We start from the raw sequence: 22,057 nt of genomic DNA, 5'->3' as shown, positions 1-22,057 counted from the left end.
TCTGAGACACTGCTCTCCTTGCAGGGTGATTTCAGACCTCTGCTTAGGTTGTAGCTGACTCTGCAGACTGAGTTTTAGCAATGATCATTAATAAAAAGCTTATAAATGAGACAGAAGGTGAGCTCAGATTCTCCCTAAACTCTGTCCTTTCATTACCCTGCTGTTAAGTCCATTCAGAGTGTGAGTATCCTCAGCTGTCCTTCTATACCCAGATGGGTGCTGCCTGTCATTCAGGCTACCCACAGTCTGGGGAGAGATATTTGATCCAGTTGAGTCTCCCAGGGATTTCAATGAAAGGAGCAAATGCAGCCATTTCTAATTACACTGGGAGAATTGCACTCTCTCAAAAAAAACTCCCCAAAAAACTCCAGAAAACAAAAGAACCCACACAGCTGTGCTTCGTGGGAGGGAGCCTTGTGTACATTCATTGTGGATTAAGTTGTAGCTTCACTCTTTACACTTTGTTCTCAGGAAATCTCTTGACATTCTGCAGCTCCACCATGAGGACATGATTTAAGTCAAAGGCAATGCCAGTTCCTCCTTAAAATTACCTGTTTCACAACATTTTTTGCTTCATTTTCTGACAGCAAGCCAGTTTGTTTGGCTGGGAGGATTTGCAGTACCAAACCTGATCTCTCTGTGTTGCCTTCGTGTTGCCACTGTCCTGACACCTCGTGATTCCAGTAGTTTACTGGGTTCCACTCATTCCACTTTACTGTTGTGGAATGGATGGAACCAGCAGCAAGGAGGTACTAGCTCATGGCACCAGCTAAAACTGGAGCTATGAAGATATCCTAGGAATCTGTGCAAGCTCCCTCCTCTGAGACATAAGCTGTGTTTAAATGCAGTCCTGTGTGTACAGCTCTGGGGAGGACTCAAGCCATGATTTTCAGCATAGCTGTGAGGTGTTATAATGCTTGCAAGCCAAAAGGGAACATCATTGTGAACTTAATGGAATATCTCTGTGTCTCTGTCATTTGGCTGCGACAGTGCGCATGGGGAAAATGATTGCATGTGTTTTATTTCTGACAGCACTTTTTAGAAGTGCTGTTGTAGGTTCATACCACTATATGTGCATTTCCCTGCACTTTTAGTGGCAAAATAAATGAGACTGGCCTGGTTTTATGCAGTTTTATTAATTGTTTTTGAAACACTGCCCTAAAAATATTCTGGGATGGCTCTACCACATTCATTAGCATCCCTCAAGACTAGTTTTCTCTGCTAAGAGGTAAAGCAGCCAGTTCCCCAGTTGGTACTAAACAATCCTTACAGAGTTCAGCACTGTGCCTACTCTGTTCTATCCAGTGTGATTTTTTCTGCCCACCCGAGAGAAGCAGAGAGGCTTGGGAACAGAACCACATCACTGAAATGAACACTGAACAACAGCAGAAAGCTTCAAGGGCTCTGTTCTTTGTTACCTGAAAGTGGATTAGTAAGTGCCACTACTGTTTTCATGCAATCTTCAGTTTCTTCCCTTCGGTTGGAAGTGGCAGCCTACATGTAATCACTAGCTGACCAGTGTTTTAATTTGTGCAAAGGAGTATTTGTTTTCAGATAATGTTGGAATCAGTCAAACTGAACCAGTCTGATTATTAATTAGAAGCTGAATTACAGTGGTGATCTGAAGCAGGAGAAAATTGTTCAAACTTCCCTTTCTACAATCTGCACATACTTCTAAAGCTTTGAAAATACCATTCTTCTAGATGGTTTTCCTATTCTGTCTTGATTCCTTGGCTTTGGTTTACTATAGCCATGTTACTACAGTGATTTATTTTTGTAAGGAAAACCAGGGAATTGCTGCCTGTCTTGGCTGATTCCCCTGTGGTTGCTCTGTAGCAGATGCCAGGAAAACCAAGAGTGTCTGACACAGCTCCAAGCTCTGTTACAGCAGCTTCTTCCAAGCTCTTTCAGGCAGGAATCTTAGGTTCTACTTGTGGTGGTGCTTTCACAAGGCACAGTTCTGCTGTGCTACACATAACCTGCTGCTTGCCACACTTCACCTTGTGCTGATACAGCAAGCTGTGTGCTCTGCCAGTGGTGACTTGGCTCCCTCTTTTTGAGGCTTGCCAGGGCTCAGGTCGTGAGGTGGTGAATGACAAGCTGGGCTACAAAAGAGTAAGGCGAAGGTGTGCCCAAGGTACACACACAGGTGTACCCTGTGTAAATGTGCAGCTATGCTAGTATTTGCACACGCTTTCAGGCACTTCTAATGACAGTGTCTCTGGCAGCTTGTAGTGGTCCTGGCCACACACCAGTTTGTGAAGAACAGTGTAGACCTCTCAGAAGTATCTCCTCTTCATTAGAACTTCAGTGTAATTCTTGTAGACAATTTTACCACAGTAAATTAGTTTTTTTAGCACAAGAAGACAACAGTTTGGGGTTTTGAGCAGGCTAGAATATAAATTATATATTTCAACCCTTTTGATTTGAAATTAAAAAGAAAAACACAAACACCCCCCCTTAAAAAAAAAAAAACAAAAAACAAACACCAAAACAAAACAAAAAACCCCAAACAATATCCTTGTTCTGGAAATAACTTGTAACTGGTCTTTGCTATTGTTTTCATTCAACAACAACCACCACCCACTCAAAACCAGAATGAGATAAGTAATTGAATGCAGATTGAACCAATTGTATCCTTGGAAGATGAAGGATGAGCTGGCATTGCAACGTTCACCTGAAGATACTGCTTCATTTCCTTGTATAGTTCTGTAAAATACAGCATTGATTCCTGGGGCTTGAGCAGACCTGTTGAGAGGGTGATGGCAAAGGCAAGGGAGTGAGAAAGCTCTCAGTTGGTCCCTCCATCGGTAGTGATGTTACCAGGTAAAACCTGTGCCCGCCAGGGAGGCTTGGGTCAGGGCCCTGTCGGTGAATCACAGCAGGAATACCGTGTCTTGGAGAGGCTGTTGAGGCAGTCCTCAGCCACCCATTGTCTTCTGAAGTGCCTCTTCTCAGTGCAAATGTTGCTAAGTGTTTGCTGCCTTGATTTGTCCATGGAGTCTCACCTTCACAGTGTCAGTACTGGGTCCTGTAGATAGCAGGTAGATGGCAGATCAATATTCCTCAGGGCCTAAGGCTAAATGTGAAAGAGATCTGAGGAATTAAGGAACTCACAGCAGTAAGTGAAATTCAATATGAGCCATGTTCTTAGTGGGTACTGTGGAGAAAAGGGAGACAGACTGTTCAGATCGCAAGAGGCAACCCTGTAGTGGACACCAGCTGCAAAACCCAAAACGGATTACAAATTAGGAAAATTTTTAAGCTGTGAGTTCTCCATCCTTGAAGGCATTTGTAATATGACCACTGCAGGCTGGGGTTGTGCTGGCCCTGCTTTGAGAGGGCTTTGATTGAGGGACCCCTTTGCAGATAAAACCTTATATGATTCTGTGCCTTCTGTGTGGCTTGTGAAAATATTCAGCCATTTAACTAATGACAGATCAATGGAGACATGAGGTCTCATGTAGAACCAGAAGAGCTCTCTCCTGTCTGCAGCTGTGCAGCTGGAGACACTGCGATGCAAAAGGGCAGAACTGCTTTTGGCCCAGCACAGGCCAGTGCTTGATGAAACACCTAGTGGAGCACTTTGCAAAGGTCACCTTTTGGTGAAGAGGCCTGCTTTTCCCAGGAAGAGTATGTGAAATCATTCTGAATCTGGCTAATTGGGGTTGAGAGCCACATAACCCTCATCTGCTGCTATTCTCTGTTTTTGAGCACTCTGCATGTACCTTTTCTCACAGACAGTTCCGTCCTCAGATGTGCTCCTCCCCTTGGCTGCTATTTGAATGCTGCAGACAGATTAATTTTGTTCATTCTATTTGTGAAATTAAAAATGCAGCCACACACATCCTTGTAGAGGATTCAGGAAATGTCACACAGGTTGTTGAAACATGCCCAGAACTGAGAGTGAGATGTCCCAAGACCTAAGTTCAGTTTTGTTTGCTGCAGAGATTTTTGTGTGTTATAGCATGTCCCTGGATGGGGTCTAATTTAGAAAGTGGTATTAAGAAGGACTGATAGTGTCACAAGGATGCTGTTAGAAGAGACAAGGTGAAGGATTTAAAACCTTGCAGAAGTCAGAATAATGTTAACTAAATGCATAGAAAATGCAGATCCTGTCTGCACTTCACATAAGTCTCCCTAATGTGGGAACTCCATCACTTCCCGTGATGGGAAATGACATCAGCTGTACTTTTTCATGGAAAGCAGCAGAAGGATGTAACTTTCATAGGTAGACAGACTTCAGGCAGTCCCAGGCGGTGGGCACAACGATGCATTCCCCATCTCTTCCATACGCCCCCCTCCTTATCGGTGTGGAATTGCAGCTGAAATGAAAACTCCATGGCAACTTTCACACACCACCAGTGTTTGCTGAAAATGTGAAAAATTTACAAAAATAGTGTTTTGCCATTTATCACCCCTGAGTGAGTGAGGGGATAGGAAGTAGGAGAGCGTGAGCTGCAGCTGCTGCCAGAAGCGATGTGGGACTGCCTGGAGGCACTCAGGGCAGTTTGACTAAGTTGCAGTGAATCTGTAGTGAGTTTTCAAAGGGAGCAGAATAGAGGTGAGACTGGGGTGGTGTGACTGGAGCATAGGAGGAACCGGTTTGTGGCACTGTACATGCACAGGAGTTTAGAGAAACATGACAAAAGAGAGAGATTTTGGCTCCTGGAGGAGAAGTAAGCCAAGCATGGCAGGCGAGTGAAGCAGTGATGCAGTCCTCAACTTTGAGGAGTAGTGGAATTGAGTTACAATGCCAACATCCTGAATAAGAAAAACTAGTAAAAAGAACAAAAGGGTTAAATCTGGACCCATCCTTGGCTGTCAACACAATCAGTTATTACTCTTTAAGTTTAATATAACTCTTCAAGTTCGCCTACCACCCTTACCCCACTGCACAGTTCCTGCAGGAGGGCTGCTCCAGGATTACAATCATCTGCAGCCTCTTGTTGGTTGTAATCCAGAGACATTCCTGGATAGTTTATCTTAGCTTATCCTCAGAGAAACAGTTCTTCTTGATGTTTGCTTCAGTTTTTTTTAGAATGCTGTTACAATTGATAATTTGTGAGCTTATCAGAAAGTGCTATAGGAAAAGCAAATGTTCCCTGTCCCTTTAAAAGCAATAGTTCTGTTGTTTTGCTGATTAAATTGATAATTAAATTAAAAAGCTGTTGGTAATCAGGAGGGCGGGGAGTACCAGGTGCTAAAGAACTTGATAGGGGAAGATGGGACATTTCATTGTCTGAAAATGTCACTTCACAAGCTGAAGAACTATCATGGAAAAATGGCTTTTGAAGAGGAAAATGAGACAGATCATTTTATCATCTGCTGGCTTAAGAGAAGAAAGGAAATAAGTGAAGCGTGTGCAGCAGAGATCTTTGAGAACTGAATGTTGAGGAGCAAGTATTTGGTGACACTGTCCGTGATGGGAGTAAGGCAGGGAAAATTGAAGAAGTTTTGTCAGTGAAATTGGCAGAGGTAAAATGACTGCTGGGTAGATAATTCTAATTCATGCTGGGTTCTTTAGGGCATCATTGTAGCGTTTTTACCTGCTACTAATGTGAAAAGGAATGTGAGAAAGATTGTCCAAGCAATGTATCCTTAGTGTAGGTGAGCTGCTAACTGCATTCAGAAAACAAAGAACAGAAACACATCCAGGAGCACTACTTTTGCTTCCCTATTAACTACATCATGCTGGACTGCAGATCACCTGTGCTTTCAATCCCCAACCTCCAGTGCACTTTTCCTGTCATTTCTACTGTCTAATTAAGCTAGTATGATACAGAAGCTCATTAACCTTGCATCGTTTTCCCAATCAGAAATAAAAGCAGTTTGCTTGCTTTTTTCTTTTTCTACTCATTTCTGTCTATCTATATTTAGATTTCAGATTTAGAACTGAATTGTAACCATTCCTGGAGTGCTGATTCTGTTTTGGCAGAAGCTAAGGTACTTAATAGTGCTGGTGATTGATTCTGGGAGGCCAGCTGGATTACTTGGCTGGATGTGGACTCTGCTCAAGCAGAATCATCAGGGTTTAAATCATGAGAATCAGTGGAGTTGCTTGACTTCAGAAATGCCTGGAATAAAAAAAAGTATGAGTCCTTTGAGGAGTTATTCAGACCTCATTCAACTACACACAGCTAGATTAGCTATCAGAGTCAGGTGTCCAATCCTCCACAGCAAAGCTCACTTTCTAGAGCCCACATTAAGCATACAAGGCAACAAAATCTGCAAATTCCAGCAAAATTCAGTGCCAGAGATGGCACCACAAGTCCAGTGATGTTCAATCACCTTATTTCACCACAGAAATATAGCATTACTGCCATACGCCTAAACTCTGTATTAAACCAAAGGCACTATTCACTTAAAAAAAATGACATTTTGATATGTTATGCTATAGGAAATATGGGATAACTCTGCTTAAATCAGTGGAATGAAATTGAACAGATTTATAGCCTGGCAAAATTTACTCCTAAATGTAAGTGGAAATAATCTATCCACCTGGGAGTTGCTAGGAGTATGCCAGACAGCTAGATTTATAGAAACAAAGATGGATATTGAAGCAGGTGAATAATACTTTAACTCCTGATGCAAAAGAACTTTAAAAAAACTATGTATTGTTACAGGAGGACTATTAGTATGTTTTATACCTAAGTCTCTTTTATTAAAAAAGTTCAGGTTTAATTTCAAAGTCTAGTGACCCCTGCCTTCATAGAGCAGAAATTCCTCAGGGTGTGAATTGTCTCCCAATGTGTATGTACAGCCCCTGTCAGACAGGGACCCAAAGCATTAACTCAAACTTCTGAACATCATTTTAATTCCAATAGCAAACGTTTTGAAACAGAGTGTCACTTTTAAACTGCTTTACTGCAGATGGTCTTTTTCTTAATTCCCAGCCCTGTTAGTGAGCTGAGCTTATTGAACTGGTTGCCAGTTCTGGTAAGAGCAGATGGAGTGAAACGGGATAAAGGCAATATTTCAGTGCAGCTCCCGTGTACTGCCTCCCCCCCCCCCATGCCATTATTGACATGCATTTTAGAGCTCCACATCTCTCCTCATCAGCAGTCAGAATTGTAAAGAGGTTGAGCATACTTGGCTTGAATGTCAATAATCAATAAGGATGCTCATCTGGCTTAATAAAGATAGATTGTTGCCCTTGAAACAACGTACCATTCCAACACAAAATGAACTAAGGTGACTTCCTTGATGCTTATACTAACCCTAGGTGTCTGTGTCAGTGCGTGTGTGTGTGCTGATGTATGTATGTTGTTTTGTAGTTCTCTGGCTGTTCACTAGCACTATGGATTCCTCTTGTGTGTGTCCCATAATAATGTATTAAATTAATTATTTTGAGTGTTCCCCTTTAAAACCTCATTTCTTCTACTTCAGGCAGGATTTTTTTTTTTCTTTTAAAGACTTTCATTACAAACTCTCACTTTCTATAAAGCTCACAGTTTCCCCTTCTAAAGCCTGCTGACAGAGCATGGTAGGTGATATTTTCAGAAGTTTCTGTTGTGTGTGAACTATCATTGCCTCTAAAGCCTGTGATTAAATTCTGTCCAGCTTTAGTGAGGGCAGATAGACCGCAGTGCAGCAGAAGTAAATTAATTGTGAGTAAATAGTGATCCTACTCCTATGGGAAGCAGCTATTATTTTTAAAGAAAGCATGAATGTTCTGATCATACAGAAATCTGTAATACATAAGCATGGCTAACATCATGATGAGTGGTTCCCTGGAGACTTAATTTTTGATATTTTGATAAACAAATAAAACAGGACATTTAGTCAAATCTTATTCTTTTGCACAGTGTGTTAATACCAGCAGTCCTTGGTTATTACCAACAATTCTCGTCTGTTATTATCAAGAGTCCTTGTTTTGGCTCCACAGCCATGCAGCTATCAGTGTTTGAGACATATCACTTTAGCCTCCACTTTGTTGTTTATAGGGTCAAAAGAGAGTTGGCTTTAGTCATAGTAATTTTCCCTCCTGGCTGCAATTTGAATTAGTATCTTTCTTTAAGGTTCAACAACAAAAATATTATTCCACTTGGGTTGTTATTCAGGCAAGAAAAGCAAGTTTCCAAGGCTGTTCATTAAAAAACAGGTGCTCATTAGATAGCACTAGTTCTTGGGAGCAGACATTGTTTCTGATAAGCTCAAGACGGGCTTAGTCCAAGTGCTGTTTGTCAAGGCTGAGGCCTAACCAGCAATTCTCAGATCACAGTGTGGCCTGGGGAGGGGGGGAATCCCGTGGTTAAAATGAGCTTCTCTGGGCCTCTGTGAGCACAAGAACGACCCTTTTCTTGTTTGGGAACTGGGCCTATGTCAGTTCACCTCGAGTAAGTGTGGCCTCACTATGGAAGTGCAATGTCCCAAAGCCACATTGCTGTATAGCACTTTCTGTGGGCTGTAACTGGTCATCTGTGTTTTCATGTTTTGCGCATGTAGTTTTTAACCCTCTGTTTCTCTCCCTTTCCTGGCAGATTTTTATTGGTGAGATATCCATGTATTTCATAAAGTCAACCCGAGAAAGCCTAATTATTCAAGAGAAAACTATTTTGACTGGAGAATGCTGTTACCTGAACCCACTGCTTCGAAGAATAATACGTTTTATAGGTAAGAATCCTGATCACTGCAAGCTTAGTCCCTGCTTGCACCAAAACAGAATGAAACACACTGATAAATACATAAATACGTAAAAAGTACCTCACAAAATTAATTAAGCTGTGAAATCTTTACAGGCATCTTCCACCTTAGAGGGATAGTCCCCTCGGGATTTCCAAGGTAACGTTCAAAATTTGCCATATCATGCTGTCTGGAGCTGGTTCGTATCGTATTTTGCTGAGCTTAATGCTTTTTCTAGACCCTTGAAGAAAGGTTATATCAATCAAATCCTTATATGAATAATCCCATCATTGCTAGTCTGTGTAAGCTACCCATTTTACTTACAAATTGGTCTTCACCAGCTCATCTATTTGGCATTTTTCTTTTCAGCTCTGATTTTAACATCCATAGCTCTGCCACATAATGTTCAGCTGAACACAATGCAAAAAAGCCCAGAGCTCACTTCAAAACAATGTTATTATTTTCATTGTATTTGTTCTTTTTAGAGCTTTCGTGGAGTTAATTGCTGAGAAATGAAGTTCTGTCACTAAACCATTTGGAGGTTGCTTTATATGGTGCTTGAAAATCGCTATACCTTCTTCACACTGTTGATCAGCATTCCCAAGTTCATGCATGGAGCTGACAGTCTTACCCTGCATTAGGGTTTTCATCATCAGCAAATATATGCTGCAAAGGAGGAAGAACCATGGTTTTCCTTCTCCCTCTTCTACCTCTGTGCCTCCTGCTTTATACATGGAAGATAGGGAGGGAGATGTCCCTTCTGCCAACATTAGGGTGGAAGCAAACCAGCTATGATTTGTTAGTCAGGCCTGGACTGTGTGTTGGTGATGGAAACAAAAGATACAGGAATGCAGTTAAAAGTAAAATACCCTTGAACTTCACATAACCTCTAGGATATATTGATGGGCAGTGAACTGCTGTTGAGAGAGAAGCAGGGTACCAGAGTCCACCGGGCCACTCAGGGCTGTTTGACTATTCCAGCACATTTGGCATGTTGCAAAGCTCCAATCAAACACTCTTGCCTGTGGGTTCAGCACTGAAAGTACTTAAATCATGGAGGCGAAGCACTTGCTCAGTATATTTCCTTATTCTTAAACATTCATTCTATTGTTTCTCTTCTAGTGGAAAAGAAAAGGAATAGCAATGGCACAGTGGATTCTGAGAGTTGTACGATATGAGCCGTGCTAGACAAATGAATTTTGGCCTTGCAGCTATTTTTGTTTTCCTGAGAAAAATTAAATTAATATTATTAGAAATGGCTTAGTCTTCGTCTTGTCTTAAACTACACTGACTTTTTTCTTGTTTTCTTCTGAAACTTTCTCCCTGCCTCTGCAGTGAAATGAGAGAAGCAGAATTTGTTGAAAAGTGGATGAAATAATCTATGAAAGGAGCTGAAAATAACTGCATGCTTTTCATTTTGCATTTCACCTGCATTTTGAAAATATAACATGGACTGAGCAGCTGTACCCTGTGCTGGATGATCCAGGGAAGTTAACTCCATACAACTGCTTACTCCAAAAAGATGTTTCTGGAATGCTTGGCTCTGCTGAGGTGACTAGGTTGCTTATACATGGATTTCTCTGTGTCTGTCTTCTTTTGCTAAACTTGAGGGCCAAAAGTTACAGAGATCATTAAGTGGGTTGTCTTTCAAGATACCCTAGCAAGCAGGGTGGCTTACTGTGAGGAATTTTGCTGCCAATTTAGCTTTGGTCCTAATTCATTGAAATCCATCCACATCTGGTGATTTCTTTTACCCAGATGTTTGAGTAAGTCTTGCTGAGCACCTGCAAAAAGTAGCAATTTAACTCCTCAGAATATTGCCTTAGAAGGCATTACAGTTGATATGACTGAAAAGGATGAGAAAAATCTTTCAATGTGTCTAGGTGTTCATGTGTCAGAAAAAATGAACAGTAGTGACTGAACCTACAAGGCACATTAGGGGCAACTTTTGAAAGTTGCTGTTCCCAAATTTTAGAAAGGCAAAGAGGCTTTTTCTCCCTCCATAACTCGGTGTGATAGGTGAAGACACAGGTTTTATTCCAAGCAAATTAAAATAAAAAGGGGGTACTAACAAAGAACTATTTCTGTATATTTACTAACTTCTAGGCGTACCGTGGAGTCTGTAAGGTGAAAGGTCCTGTCTGGACCTAACACCAGGGAATCTTTTGCGGCCGGGAACAGGGAACAAATTATAAATAAAAATACATTTCTCTGTGCCATGTGGATACAGAGAAAGGCCCTCAGTGTGGGGATGATGCAAGACCCCCCTGTACGAACCCAGGGGAGATAAGTTACAACCAACCAAAAGGTAACACCCACCTCCAAAGCAGGGGAATTACCTTTTAAGGCAACAAACGGACAATGGATGAATATTCAACAACTGATATCAAGAGGGTACAAAAAGCCCGGTTTTCAAAGAAGGTTTGTGTGTCTCGGGCGGGGCACTGGCCCCCCAGACCACCCAGCGCTGTTTGCTTTATTATCACTTGCTTAATAAATTTATCAACTTTTAATTGGAACTGAGTTGTCTAAATTCTTAAACTAACTTATAACAATGGGAAGAGATGGGGTTTCAAGAATAGTAGCCTAAATGTGCTTTCCACAAAACAAGCAGAAAGTTGTAGATACTTCACTCAACGTTCATTTAGATTTTGTAAGGAAAGAGAAGGAAGAAGGGGAACTCCGAACTCTCTCTTGGCCCTGTGAAAGACAAGGACCCTTGTCATACTGTCTCCATGGGATCTTTTGGGTTCGGTTGCTAGACCTGAGCTTTTCTCCTCTTGCTTTTTCTTCATGTGTACAGAATTGAGCACATTTTTACACTTTGATAGTGGAGCAAAACAAAAAATCTGCAGCTCTTCTGGAATGTTATCAAAGCCCCATGTTTTTCTTTTTTCCCCTATCTTTCTTACTATGCTCTCTGTTCCTTCTCTCCTTGTTTTCCTCAAGGCCTCTGCAGATGTCCATTTCTAACAGCCTCCCCTTCTGAGTTTAGTTGGGACCTTGAATGTTGAGCTTTGCATTAAATCCCTCTTTGGTTCTTTGTCCATATGAAGCAGAAGCACAGTTTCATCTTGCTTCCTGGCCCAGGCATGAATTCTGCATGTATACTTTTGCTTTTGTGGGAAAGGGCTCTCACCTTCGTGCAGTGTTTGTCGAATCCTGTACTGCAGCCTAGATTGGTGAAACCTGCTGTGATCCCTGTATTTAGAAAATCAGTTTCTTTATTGCTGAAAAAAAGCTGGCTTAGCTTGGAAACATGAGACTTTGATGTATGTTGCAATTTGTTCCATCTTCCTCTTTGTCTTTTATAGCTGCTTCCACAGACAATTTTTTTGAAAGATTTTCAGGTCAAACAAATGGTGTGCAATTGTTTTGGAGCATTTTTTTCTGAGATATTGGTGCTGCACTGCTTTTCTTTAGTCACATCATTTCTCCTCCCTCCTCTCCCCACCTCTCTGGGCACTTTTATCATCAGTTTCTGCTGCCAAATCTCGCTGTTCATGTGTGGAACCTTTAAGAAACTAGGGGGTAAAAACGCCTGTTTATTGAGCCTGTGCCTCTTCTACCTCTCACAACTTGAGCATCTTGTATTTTTATTAATTCTGTCTTCTTGTAATTTTCCACTCACTACTTTGTTAACCTCATGCTATCTTGCATTTGCTTCCATGTTCTACTTTGTAGTTTGTATTACAAATGAAAGTTACAAAATATTTTAGCATTATTTAGTGAGTGGTTTCAGTCAAGTTTTTAGTCTGTTTATGTACAGCTGCTATCATACCCCCACGATCACGGATTCAGACCTCCTGACTCACTCTTGCAGGGTACCTATAGTACGTATAGTGTTGCATTTCATTGTATTAGGTTTTTAATCCACATGATTAAGTTGTCTACCTGCAAAGCCCTGATAACATGCAAGTAGCATCTCTGTAGCTCAGATTTGTAGAAATGCAGCATGCTTCATCAGTTTGTTACCAGTGGCTTTTACTTTGGATGTGCATAATTTGCAGTTAACAAATGGTGCAGATCAGCTTCTGTTGACAACTTAATCTAAAGCATGATGACACCTCAGAGTGGGCAACTAAATAATGAAATTATGGCTTTATTTCAGTAAATTAAGGCTTTAGTTCAGCAAATAGAGGTTTACCAGATTTATACAAACATTGAGTTTATTGTATTAGGATAGATATACCATAGAGCTCTGATGTTGATTCCCTGAGCAGCTACAGGACACAGTTTGCCTGACCTTATCCTTCTGCCTGGCTTGGATCTAAAGTTCATTGTGAAGCAATGCATGCTCTGTTACTATCTGGCTGCCTTTCTGCAGGACTCAAGCTGTATTTGGATTTGTTGTCCCTAACCTAAACTGCTCAACAGCTCGAACTACTGGAGGTCTTTTTTCTTATCACTGAAGAACATCCACAATGAGAAACAGGTCACTGTGCTGGGGACAGCTCAACCCTTCCTGTTCCCTTTTATGCCAGGCTCTGAGTTGGCAGCCGTCTAGATGAAAACTTGTAGTTGTGAAAGCAGTGAGGAAGGAAGACACCCTGTGCATCTCTCAGGATAAGTCTTGAGGCTCCAGAGTTTTTTGCACTGAGAACTGAATTTCTGCTGGTGTGTTCAGACCACGTGTCTTCGTTTTTATATCTGGAGGGGACAGGCAGGACACTCACAGGTAAAGCAGGCAGACCCTAGAGGCAGTAGATACCTGGAGGTTTGTGAGGTCTTCCCTAGGAGATCAAAGCCAATCCCATGATTGGGTCATGAGAGCTCAGAAGGTTGATCTCAATCCTGTTCTTAGTGCCATGGCAACAGAACAATAAATTTCCCTGCAACCCCATCTCTGCAGTTGTAAAATGGATTAATGATACAGGTCTCCTTTAACATATAATGATGAGTGAAGAATGAAGATATAATGATGAGTTGTTTAGCAGAGTCTTAATCACAGGCCGATAAATGTATAGCTTTATTGGATGCACAGGATTCTTTGAGCAAAATGTTCAGAGATGGGCTGAGAATCAGCTGTAGAGCCCTGAGTCCTTCCAGGGACACTCTCCACTGAAACTCTGATCTTCTTTAAAAAACGTAAGGATGGAAAAGGAATTAGGAGAGTATGAGTGTGCATGTTTAATATGAATATTTTCTAAGCTAATTAGGTTGAGAATGACAAATTCAGATAATTGACTGGGCACTAGGAGAGAGGAGTGCCTAAATAAATATCCTTAGTAGAAGACATGATGATAGGTTACCGAAGAGCACAGCTTCTGATGTCTCATGATCCCTTCAATGCATTGTTTCTTTTGTCACTTTACTTACGGGTTTCATGGATTTTCTATCATAGGGCCTTCTACCTCCTGATTCTCATTTCCACCCACTGGCTTCTTACTTGTCTCTTCCTTATATCATTTCAGCTGCTCTTCTACAAGTCCCAAGGGGTTTTGTTGATGATTTTTTTGTAGTTGTGGTGGTGGTGGTAAAGGATTTTTTTTTCCAAACCAGTGGCATTTCAAATGCTTCTAATAGCAAGAGTTTCCATGGAGTCAGCCAGCAGCTGCAGTGACTGATGTTGGATAATTCAGGGTGGAAGAAGAGAGCCTGAGCATGAACTGCAGGGAGGAGACAGGCTTGTGAGAAGAGCTGTGTTCTTCTTCAGGGCAAGTGCCTCTGTTGGCAAAAGCAATAGAATTGGAGGTGGCAACTCTGGTGAACAACCACACAAAGAGCTTGATAGGAGACAGAACATGAGAGTAGCATGTGCGTGAGATCCCAGAAATCAGGAGTTCGTGGAGGACAGTCATTTAGGAGGATGTGTAAGTAGAGAAATGAAAAATGAAGCATTCAAAATTGAAGCTGCCAGATACTCAGATTCTTCTGCCAAGGCAAGTGTTAGTTCAGGTGAGATGGATCTGGAAAAGTCGAGCTTCACATTGACCGTCCTTGGCATTTTTCAACAGGATTCTCCTTGTTTGTTCTTCTTTTGATTTGCACATTTAGTTTGTCTAAGGTCTTTGTCACTGGAGGCAAAGACATGTTCAAATCTGATCCTCAGTTCCTTCTTCTTGGACTCTGGACAAGGGAATATAGCCTACCCCCTATCTCTAGCATAAACTAGTATCTCTCCCATTTACACTCTCCTTACTGTTTTGTCTTCTAGCCTCCTCCTCCTGGCTGCTCTTGAAATGCACAAACACAGCTGAGGGTAACATCCTGACAAAAAGCCAGGAAGCCCTTCCAGACATAGCTTCCACTCCTTCTTTTAAGGCCTCTTTTTGCAGCCAGACTATGTGACACGTGGCTGAGGGCAAAGAGTGGCTTTATGTAATTGCAATTAACCTACATCCCTTCTGCTGGTAAGCAGCTGTAGGTCTGCTTCCCATGTTTTCCCAGCACTGTTCCATCTTTCCTCAGCATATGCTAAGTTCTGCACTGAAGTTCGTTCCCAGGATTTCTGGCCCAGAGTGATCACAGTGAGATAAATCACTTGCTACTGATCAGCTGAGTGTCAAAGTCTGGAAGAGGTACATGTTGTCCCATTCTCTCTCTCTGGGATTATATCAAGGACTTCAGCTGACCCTGAAGAGCCAGGGCTGGTTGCCTTTCCTATGAAGCCTTTCAGCAGCAATTTGTCTGCCTGTAAAAACCTGGCACTCACATCACTGTGTTTTTTGTGCTCTGGTCAGTTAGCTGAGCTGCTGCAGGTCATTGAACAAATCCATTGAACAGATGGATTCCTGAGGTACAAAAACCATCAGGGGACTGGCTGCCCCTGCCCAGGCCTGCTGGCGTTACAGCCTTTAAATCAATTACAGCCAACCCTACCTCCAAGTCTCCAGAGATGATGTGGAGTGTAATCACCCTGCAAGGGTGACATTCCTGCCAACCAAATTCACTGCTGGACATGGCTGTGATTATCATGAAGAACAGTTTGGCAGACCTGCGAGAGAGGAGTTACAGTAATCAATGTGCATCACCCTCAGAACGTGATAAAGGTTTCAGCTGTGGCATACTCTGCTCTTCTTTGGACCACTGCAGACCTCAGCAGCTGACTCGTTGAGTTCTGTGCTACTGTATACTGATGAAATGCAGGTGTTAAAACTCCTTTTTTTTTTTTGGAAAACACTGGACCACCTTTGTACCTGTGCAATACCTAGGGATTTAGATAATTTTGTGACACCTGTGAGCTTTTTCTGAAACACCTTGTTTCTTAGCTTGTACACACTTGATAAAGACCGTGGGCCAGACTGCCTGGTATGTAAATTTCCTCTAACTATTGTAGAAGACTGTGTAATAATCCCCACTGCATTCCTTCTAATTTGCATGGCACTTCAGAAAGATGCCATTTAAGGCAAGCTATGCCAAAAAAATATTTAAAATTTTGACAAAGAGCTGTATATAAAACAAGATTCATCTCTGTCATAACTTCAGCTGTTTCACCCAGCTGAAAAGATACCCTACTTCCTTTTTCCTTTGTACTTGATTGTGCACTGACTAATGTATCCTGCTAGCTGTGGAAAACTGTGGATTTAAAATACTAACACAGGGATAAAGGAAATAAAGGAGCAATGTCAGTGTTCTCTCCTTTTAAACACAGCACTTAGCAGGATAAACAGGAGGAAAACTGTCACACCATTAAAAGACAGAGATCAATCCTGCAGTCTAGAACCAGAGGAAGGCAGCCTCCTCCTTTGACCACCGCTGGCTTTTTGAATCCATGCTCTCAAAGCAGTTTATTGATAATAAATAAATTCACATAAAGAATAATAATAATAAACTCAGCCCCCCAGAATCATCTTCACTGGTGATGCTCCTTCCTAACCTTGGGGAAGGATGGTGAGGATGAACAGCTCCACAGTCCTGCAGCCCCCCAGGCTGCTTTCCAAGGACAGGGTTCTTCCCATCATTACCCAGGGAGTGATCTGTGTCACAGTGACACCACACTATCTCTCTGAATGACTGGCACAGGCGAGCCTCACTCTTAACACTCACACAAATCCATTTTATATATAGTTTTAGTTATGTTACTGCCTGTACACACTGCATTATCTTGCTGACTCATATTTTTTGTGTCTCAGACTACAGCTGTCCTATTTTCTTTTGCTAACTCAAGATATATAAGGAGTGAAGATGTAACAATCATGGTGGTGACAGCTTTTAAGATTGTATCACAGCTCTCTAAGACATTTTCCCTGGAACTCCAGCTCTTGGTCATACTTAAATACGTAGCAGTCTCAACTAATTTATCATTTGAATTACTTCTGTTTACACAGTTACAGGAGGGAGAAAACAAAAATACATGACCCTCAATATTCCCACACCAGAGGCAGCTATTTATTTTTTCTCTGGTTTTGTGATACTTTAATTAACCTTAGTGATGAGAAGGGGAAAAGGAGAGCTGATTTGTTCTTTCAGAACATTTGGATTTGGTATTTCTGCGGATGTGGTGTTCTTTTCCTTTGGTATGTGTGCAGTACACGCATATGAAAGATCCTTATATATGTTCATAGCAGCTGTAGCAGGTATTTATAACACTCATGGGGAGTCTGTGGAGGATGCAATATTGATCAAGGGATGCTCCACAGCCCTGGAAATATGTTTTAGTGAATGTTTCATGCTGTAGGATTTGTGGTTATATGCTCCTGTTGACATGAGCTGAACTGCAACTGTCTGGAAATATCTTCCAGAGCAAAGCAATGGGTTGCTTCCAAAAGGACATGCAAAATCTTGCTAGATCAGAATCTTAATTTTTCAACATCAAGACAGTGAACAGTCAAAATTCAAGAGGTACTTGACATTTGATAGTTATGTTAGGTAAGTGCACTGTTGTGTCTCATCACTACCCTACTCTTTCAGGTTCAGAGATCCCATTTTTTGTCACAGATCTGGTATGAATGCATAATATAATTCCCATTATGTCTCTCCCTGTCAGGTACTGTGGTATTTTTTAAACCTGTTTGAATAATCACTATTTTTAACTTTTCCTCACAGGAGTGTTTGCATTTGGACTTTTTGCCACTGACATCTTTGTAAACGCTGGCCAGGTTGTGACTGGTAACTTGGCTCCATACTTCCTGACGGTGTGTAAACCCAACTACACTGGGAACGACTGCAGGGCCCACCACCAGTTCATAAACAACGGCAACATCTGCACTGGGGATGTGGAGGTGATTGAAAAGGCAAGGAGATCCTTTCCATCCAAACATGCTGCTCTGAGCATCTACTCAGCTTTATATGCCACGGTGGGTGCCAGTGATGACTGCTGACTTTCGTGAGAGGTTTCTGTATGTGCATCTAGATGGGGACGTTTTTCTTACAATGGATTTTTGGAGAAAAAGAGTGGTTTTTTGGGAGCTGCTTTCTTCTTCATCAGTAGAGGAAAATCGCCTTCTCTCTCTCGTTTTACCAGTCCTGGTATAAGCAAATGAAGTGCTTATTGCTTTTGAGGCATTGCATATTCCGGAAGTATGAGGTCCTAAACTTGTCTTTACTGCTGATTTTCTCATTCGAGATCATCTTCTCCCTGGCCCTGTCTGATGAGCTTTAGAATGAAGTTGATCCTTAAACAGCTTCTGGATTGCTACTTTTGTTCACATGCCTGTTGAACATATTTAAATTGTGCCCCTTCAATGGGAGGCTGAACTTAAGACTGAATTTTGCTGCCCTCGTTTATGACTTGAATGCCCTAATGAAAGTTAGTGCCAGAATTTTGTTGATATCACAGGGATATGCACCCCAGTTGACATATTGACAAGGTGACACCACTGTACTGTCAGGAAGGAAACTTATCTGTCTTAAAAGGTCTCATGAGACAGATTGACTGCTCTTTTGTGTTCTCTGGTTAAAGTTTCTTTAATGCTTTAAAATTGATCCAAGAATCTTCCTAACAAAGCAGAAAATCTTGTTGGTTTTGCCATTAAGATCCAAGGGCTTAACCTGGTTCTGATCTTAAAATGGATTAACCTAAGTCGTTTTTCCCCCAACAGCCTGACTCAGCGTAGGAGCAGACTCTGTCTGTAGGTCATTAGTATTTAAGTAAAGTGTTAAAATTACTAATGACAGGGTATTTACTGAATATTTTACCCTGTGCTCTTGGTAGTAGATATATATAAAACACCACATTATAACTGTGAGATGAAGAGTCCACCCGCTACTGTTTCAATATCCGTTTGCACTGAATGTTGTGTGAATAATGATGGAGATACAAACTGCAACTCCTTTGGTCGGGATTTGTTGGAAACTGTGTGGAAAGCCTTTAACATTTTGTGCACATTACTTCTGAACAATATGAAGCCATGGGTGAAATAGAGTTCATAATATGGCCAGTCTCTTCGCGAACGAAGAACCGGGGAAGGTCTTTACACCTTCCAGCCTGCGCACTGGATTTTTTAGGTGAGACACAGTGTGCGCGGAACTGAGCCCACCCTTTAATCCTGAGGTTCATCTGCCGGGGCCAAGCACGCTTGGACGGTGGCAGCGAGGTCCTCAGGACGTAGATGGATTGCCTTACAGGGCTAACGAGCTCCATCTGCCCGGGGAGGGGCCCTGGTGGTGAAGTGGTTAAAGCACAGCGCTGTGAACGCTGAGACCCGGGTTCAGAGTTCATAATAAACTCAGCATGGCTGTAGCAGCTGTTTGCATTATGATAAACTCAGAGCTGGAATTTCCAGGGTCAGACTTGGTCCTGTTTCTGTCCTAGGCTAATTACACCTTTCATGGACTTTTCTTTCACATCCTCCCTTTTTTCTAGGTAGGCAAGTCTTCTACAAATAGGCTGACTGAAGGGGAATGCTGCTTTTCCTTCCTGAGCTTAAGTCCCAAGTAGTTCAATGTTTCTGAGCTCTGGTCTTCCCAGAGTACCTGTGATTTGTCTGCATTCTCCTCACGTGGGAAGATACCAAGTAGAGCCAGGACATGGAGCCATTTCTGAGTCACAAGGTCTTGAAAGTCTGCCCTTAGGGCATTTCAGCCTACAGTCCAATTTCAGCCCAGTGCTCTGCATCTAGAACTAAAAAGCTGTTATCACTTGTCTTTTCTCTGCCTGTCAGCTGAGAATAACATGAGCATTACACAAGAAATGCATTGTTCAGACCTAGCTTTGCTTAATAACTGTGCTGCGCACAAATTTTTGAGAAGTCTCTTGCTGATTCTAATATGCATGATAATGTGGGCTGCTGAATATAAAACACAGGGCATTTGCTTAGTAATAGGTGTATTTTGCATAAAGCTGAAGATTTCAGCCATGGTGCAAGGAAAGTAAAATGGGTTGAACATGAGTAGGCAGGAAAATGGAATCAGCGCAGATGTTGTCTGTCATTGTATAAGTATCTGTTGAGATCTGTGTGTCTCCTGCCATCACCAAACCTCAAGTGTACTCTGCAGATGTTTCTGTACTCATTTGTTCATTACTCTGCTACTGAAAGCACTCCTACTGTGATTAGTTTGGCTTTGTGGAGTTTTGGTGTGTTTTTTTTTTTCTTTTTTAATAATCTGGGGTTTATATTTAATCAAGAAGGCCTTTTTTTTTTTTGGTCACCTGTTAAAGAGGCTGAGGAGAACCCAGAGCATCGCTTCTGTGATCTCTGCAAGCAGAGATGCATCTTCTATGGGTTAAGTAGGGGAAAGAGAAAATGGCTGGCAGCCTTGACTTCCATCCTTGCCAAAAAAAATTAAAATGGCATCTAATTAAATTTTATTAGTCTCCTAGAATTATCTCAGGAAGAGGTGGCAACCTCTGTACATAGTGCAATTTGCTGAGCACTTAGAAACACAATTTTAAGTTTCTTTTCGAAGCGAGAGTGATTGGCTAGAAAAAGAGTCTTGGTTGCAGCAACGGTCCAGCTGATAGGATGTCAGTCCTGGTTTCAGTGTCGTTCCAGGTGCGTTGGTCTGACCCATGAGATGTTTGGGGCCCTGGGGGCACCACCCAGGCTTGGCAGGATACCTTTTTATGGACAGGTTTCTCACTTTCTATGTAAATTAGTTACCGTGCACAGTCTATTCATTTAGGTCTTTCTGGGACAGAGAGCTTTGGAGGTCTCTAGTGGTCCTAATTCCACCCTATAGTCCATGCTCACTTCCTGCCACTCATTCCTGTACTTGTGCTGTACTTGTGGTTCTTCCTCATGGAAAAATGCTGCCCTATCTCTGCTGCCCCCCTTCTCCAGCCAAATTTTTTTCTCACAGTGTCCTAATACCAACAGTCCTTGGTTATTATCAAGAATTTTGTCTGACATTACCAACACTTCTCCAGCCATCCAGCTATCAGTATTTGAGACGTGGGCTGTTATTTAGGCAAGAAAAATAAGTTTCTAAGGCCGTTCATTAAAAAACAGCGCTTATTAGACAGCATGAGTTCTTGGGAACAATGTTTCTGTTAAGCTCAGAGGAGCTTAGTCTAAGTGCTGTTTGTCAAGGCTGAGGTCTAACCAGCAATTCTCAGTGAGGGGGCTTGTGGGGTGGAAGCTGTGCCACCACAATCCATCCCATGACTAAAGTCAGCTTCTCTGCGCCTCCACACCTAGACATGAAACTTTGAACGTTTGGGAAATGCTGAATAGCACAGAACACTACAGCAAATAGCTTCAGCAGACCACATCAATTCAAGGCCTTGGCATTTTGAGCAGCTGCACAGAGTCAAAGCAGTTGTCAAACAGCAGTTGTCAAAGGCTCTGCTTCTCTCTTGTTGTAGAAATCTCTGTGGTTAAAAAAAAAGATTGTAAAGCCTGCAGGACAGAATTTTCCAGTATTGGTATGAAATTCTGAACTTTCTAAGGAAAATAAAACTACTACAAATCTTCCCAGTTTCTGCTGAAAGGACAAGACAGACTTCTTCCACTTTTCATTTCTCATTATAGGTACAACATACATTCTAAATATATGCATATATTTGCATATACATGTAAGTATATATAGATGTCTATTTTAAACTTGTAAACAAAAAAGCCTCCTTGCCTGTCCCTGCTTTTCTCTGTCTGCAAAAAATGGAAGAGGAATCACATGGGTTGAATGCTACTATCGCTCATTGAACATGGCTAAATACATTGCTTGGGTGTATAAGAGCATGGCACTGGTAAGAGCACAGCAAAGAAGCTGAATAGATAATTTATGTAGTTAAATCATACGTCGTTTATTTTTTCTTTTTTTTTTTATATTTACTTCACATCTTTTTATATTCACTTCTCTGTTTCTGACATGTAGAGTTTTGTAAATAAATAATTTTACTTTATATTTAGTATATGGGAAATTTTCAGAAACATCTGCTGTGTGAAGGAGACTTTGACTGAGATTTTGGTCTCTTGCAGAAAGTTTTGAAACCATGCTCTAAACGTGGGTAAACACACTGTGAGAATCCTAAAAAATATGTTGGCTGTAGGGAACCTGGACAGTAAAAATCAAGCCACATTGACTGGGAACCCTGACCTTAATGGAGAAG

At 41.7% G+C, this 22,057-nt stretch overlaps 1 protein-coding gene across 2 annotated transcripts in view; it reads left to right on the top strand.

Moving 5' to 3' along the window:
* Positions 1-22,057, top strand: part of PLPPR1 (phospholipid phosphatase related 1) — a 120,662-nt gene that overhangs the window by 91,054 nt on the left and 7,551 nt on the right. For both annotated transcript variants that reach the window (XM_027878009.1, XM_027878008.1), the window contains exons 4-5: positions 8,484-8,616; positions 17,614-17,864. In XM_027878009.1, the coding sequence (XP_027733810.1) occupies positions 8,484-8,616; positions 17,614-17,864 (384 nt within the window). The remainder of the gene's footprint in view (positions 1-8,483; positions 8,617-17,613; positions 17,865-22,057) is intronic.

The sequence above is a fragment of the Empidonax traillii genome, unplaced genomic scaffold, assembly GCF_003031625.1.
Source record: "Empidonax traillii isolate 1590-97213 ecotype Southwest subspecies unplaced genomic scaffold, ASM303162v1 scaffold37:size1818073, whole genome shotgun sequence".
Classification (NCBI taxonomy): domain Eukaryota; kingdom Metazoa; phylum Chordata; class Aves; order Passeriformes; family Tyrannidae; genus Empidonax; species Empidonax traillii.
This window is presented reverse-complemented; position numbering and strand designations above follow the sequence as displayed.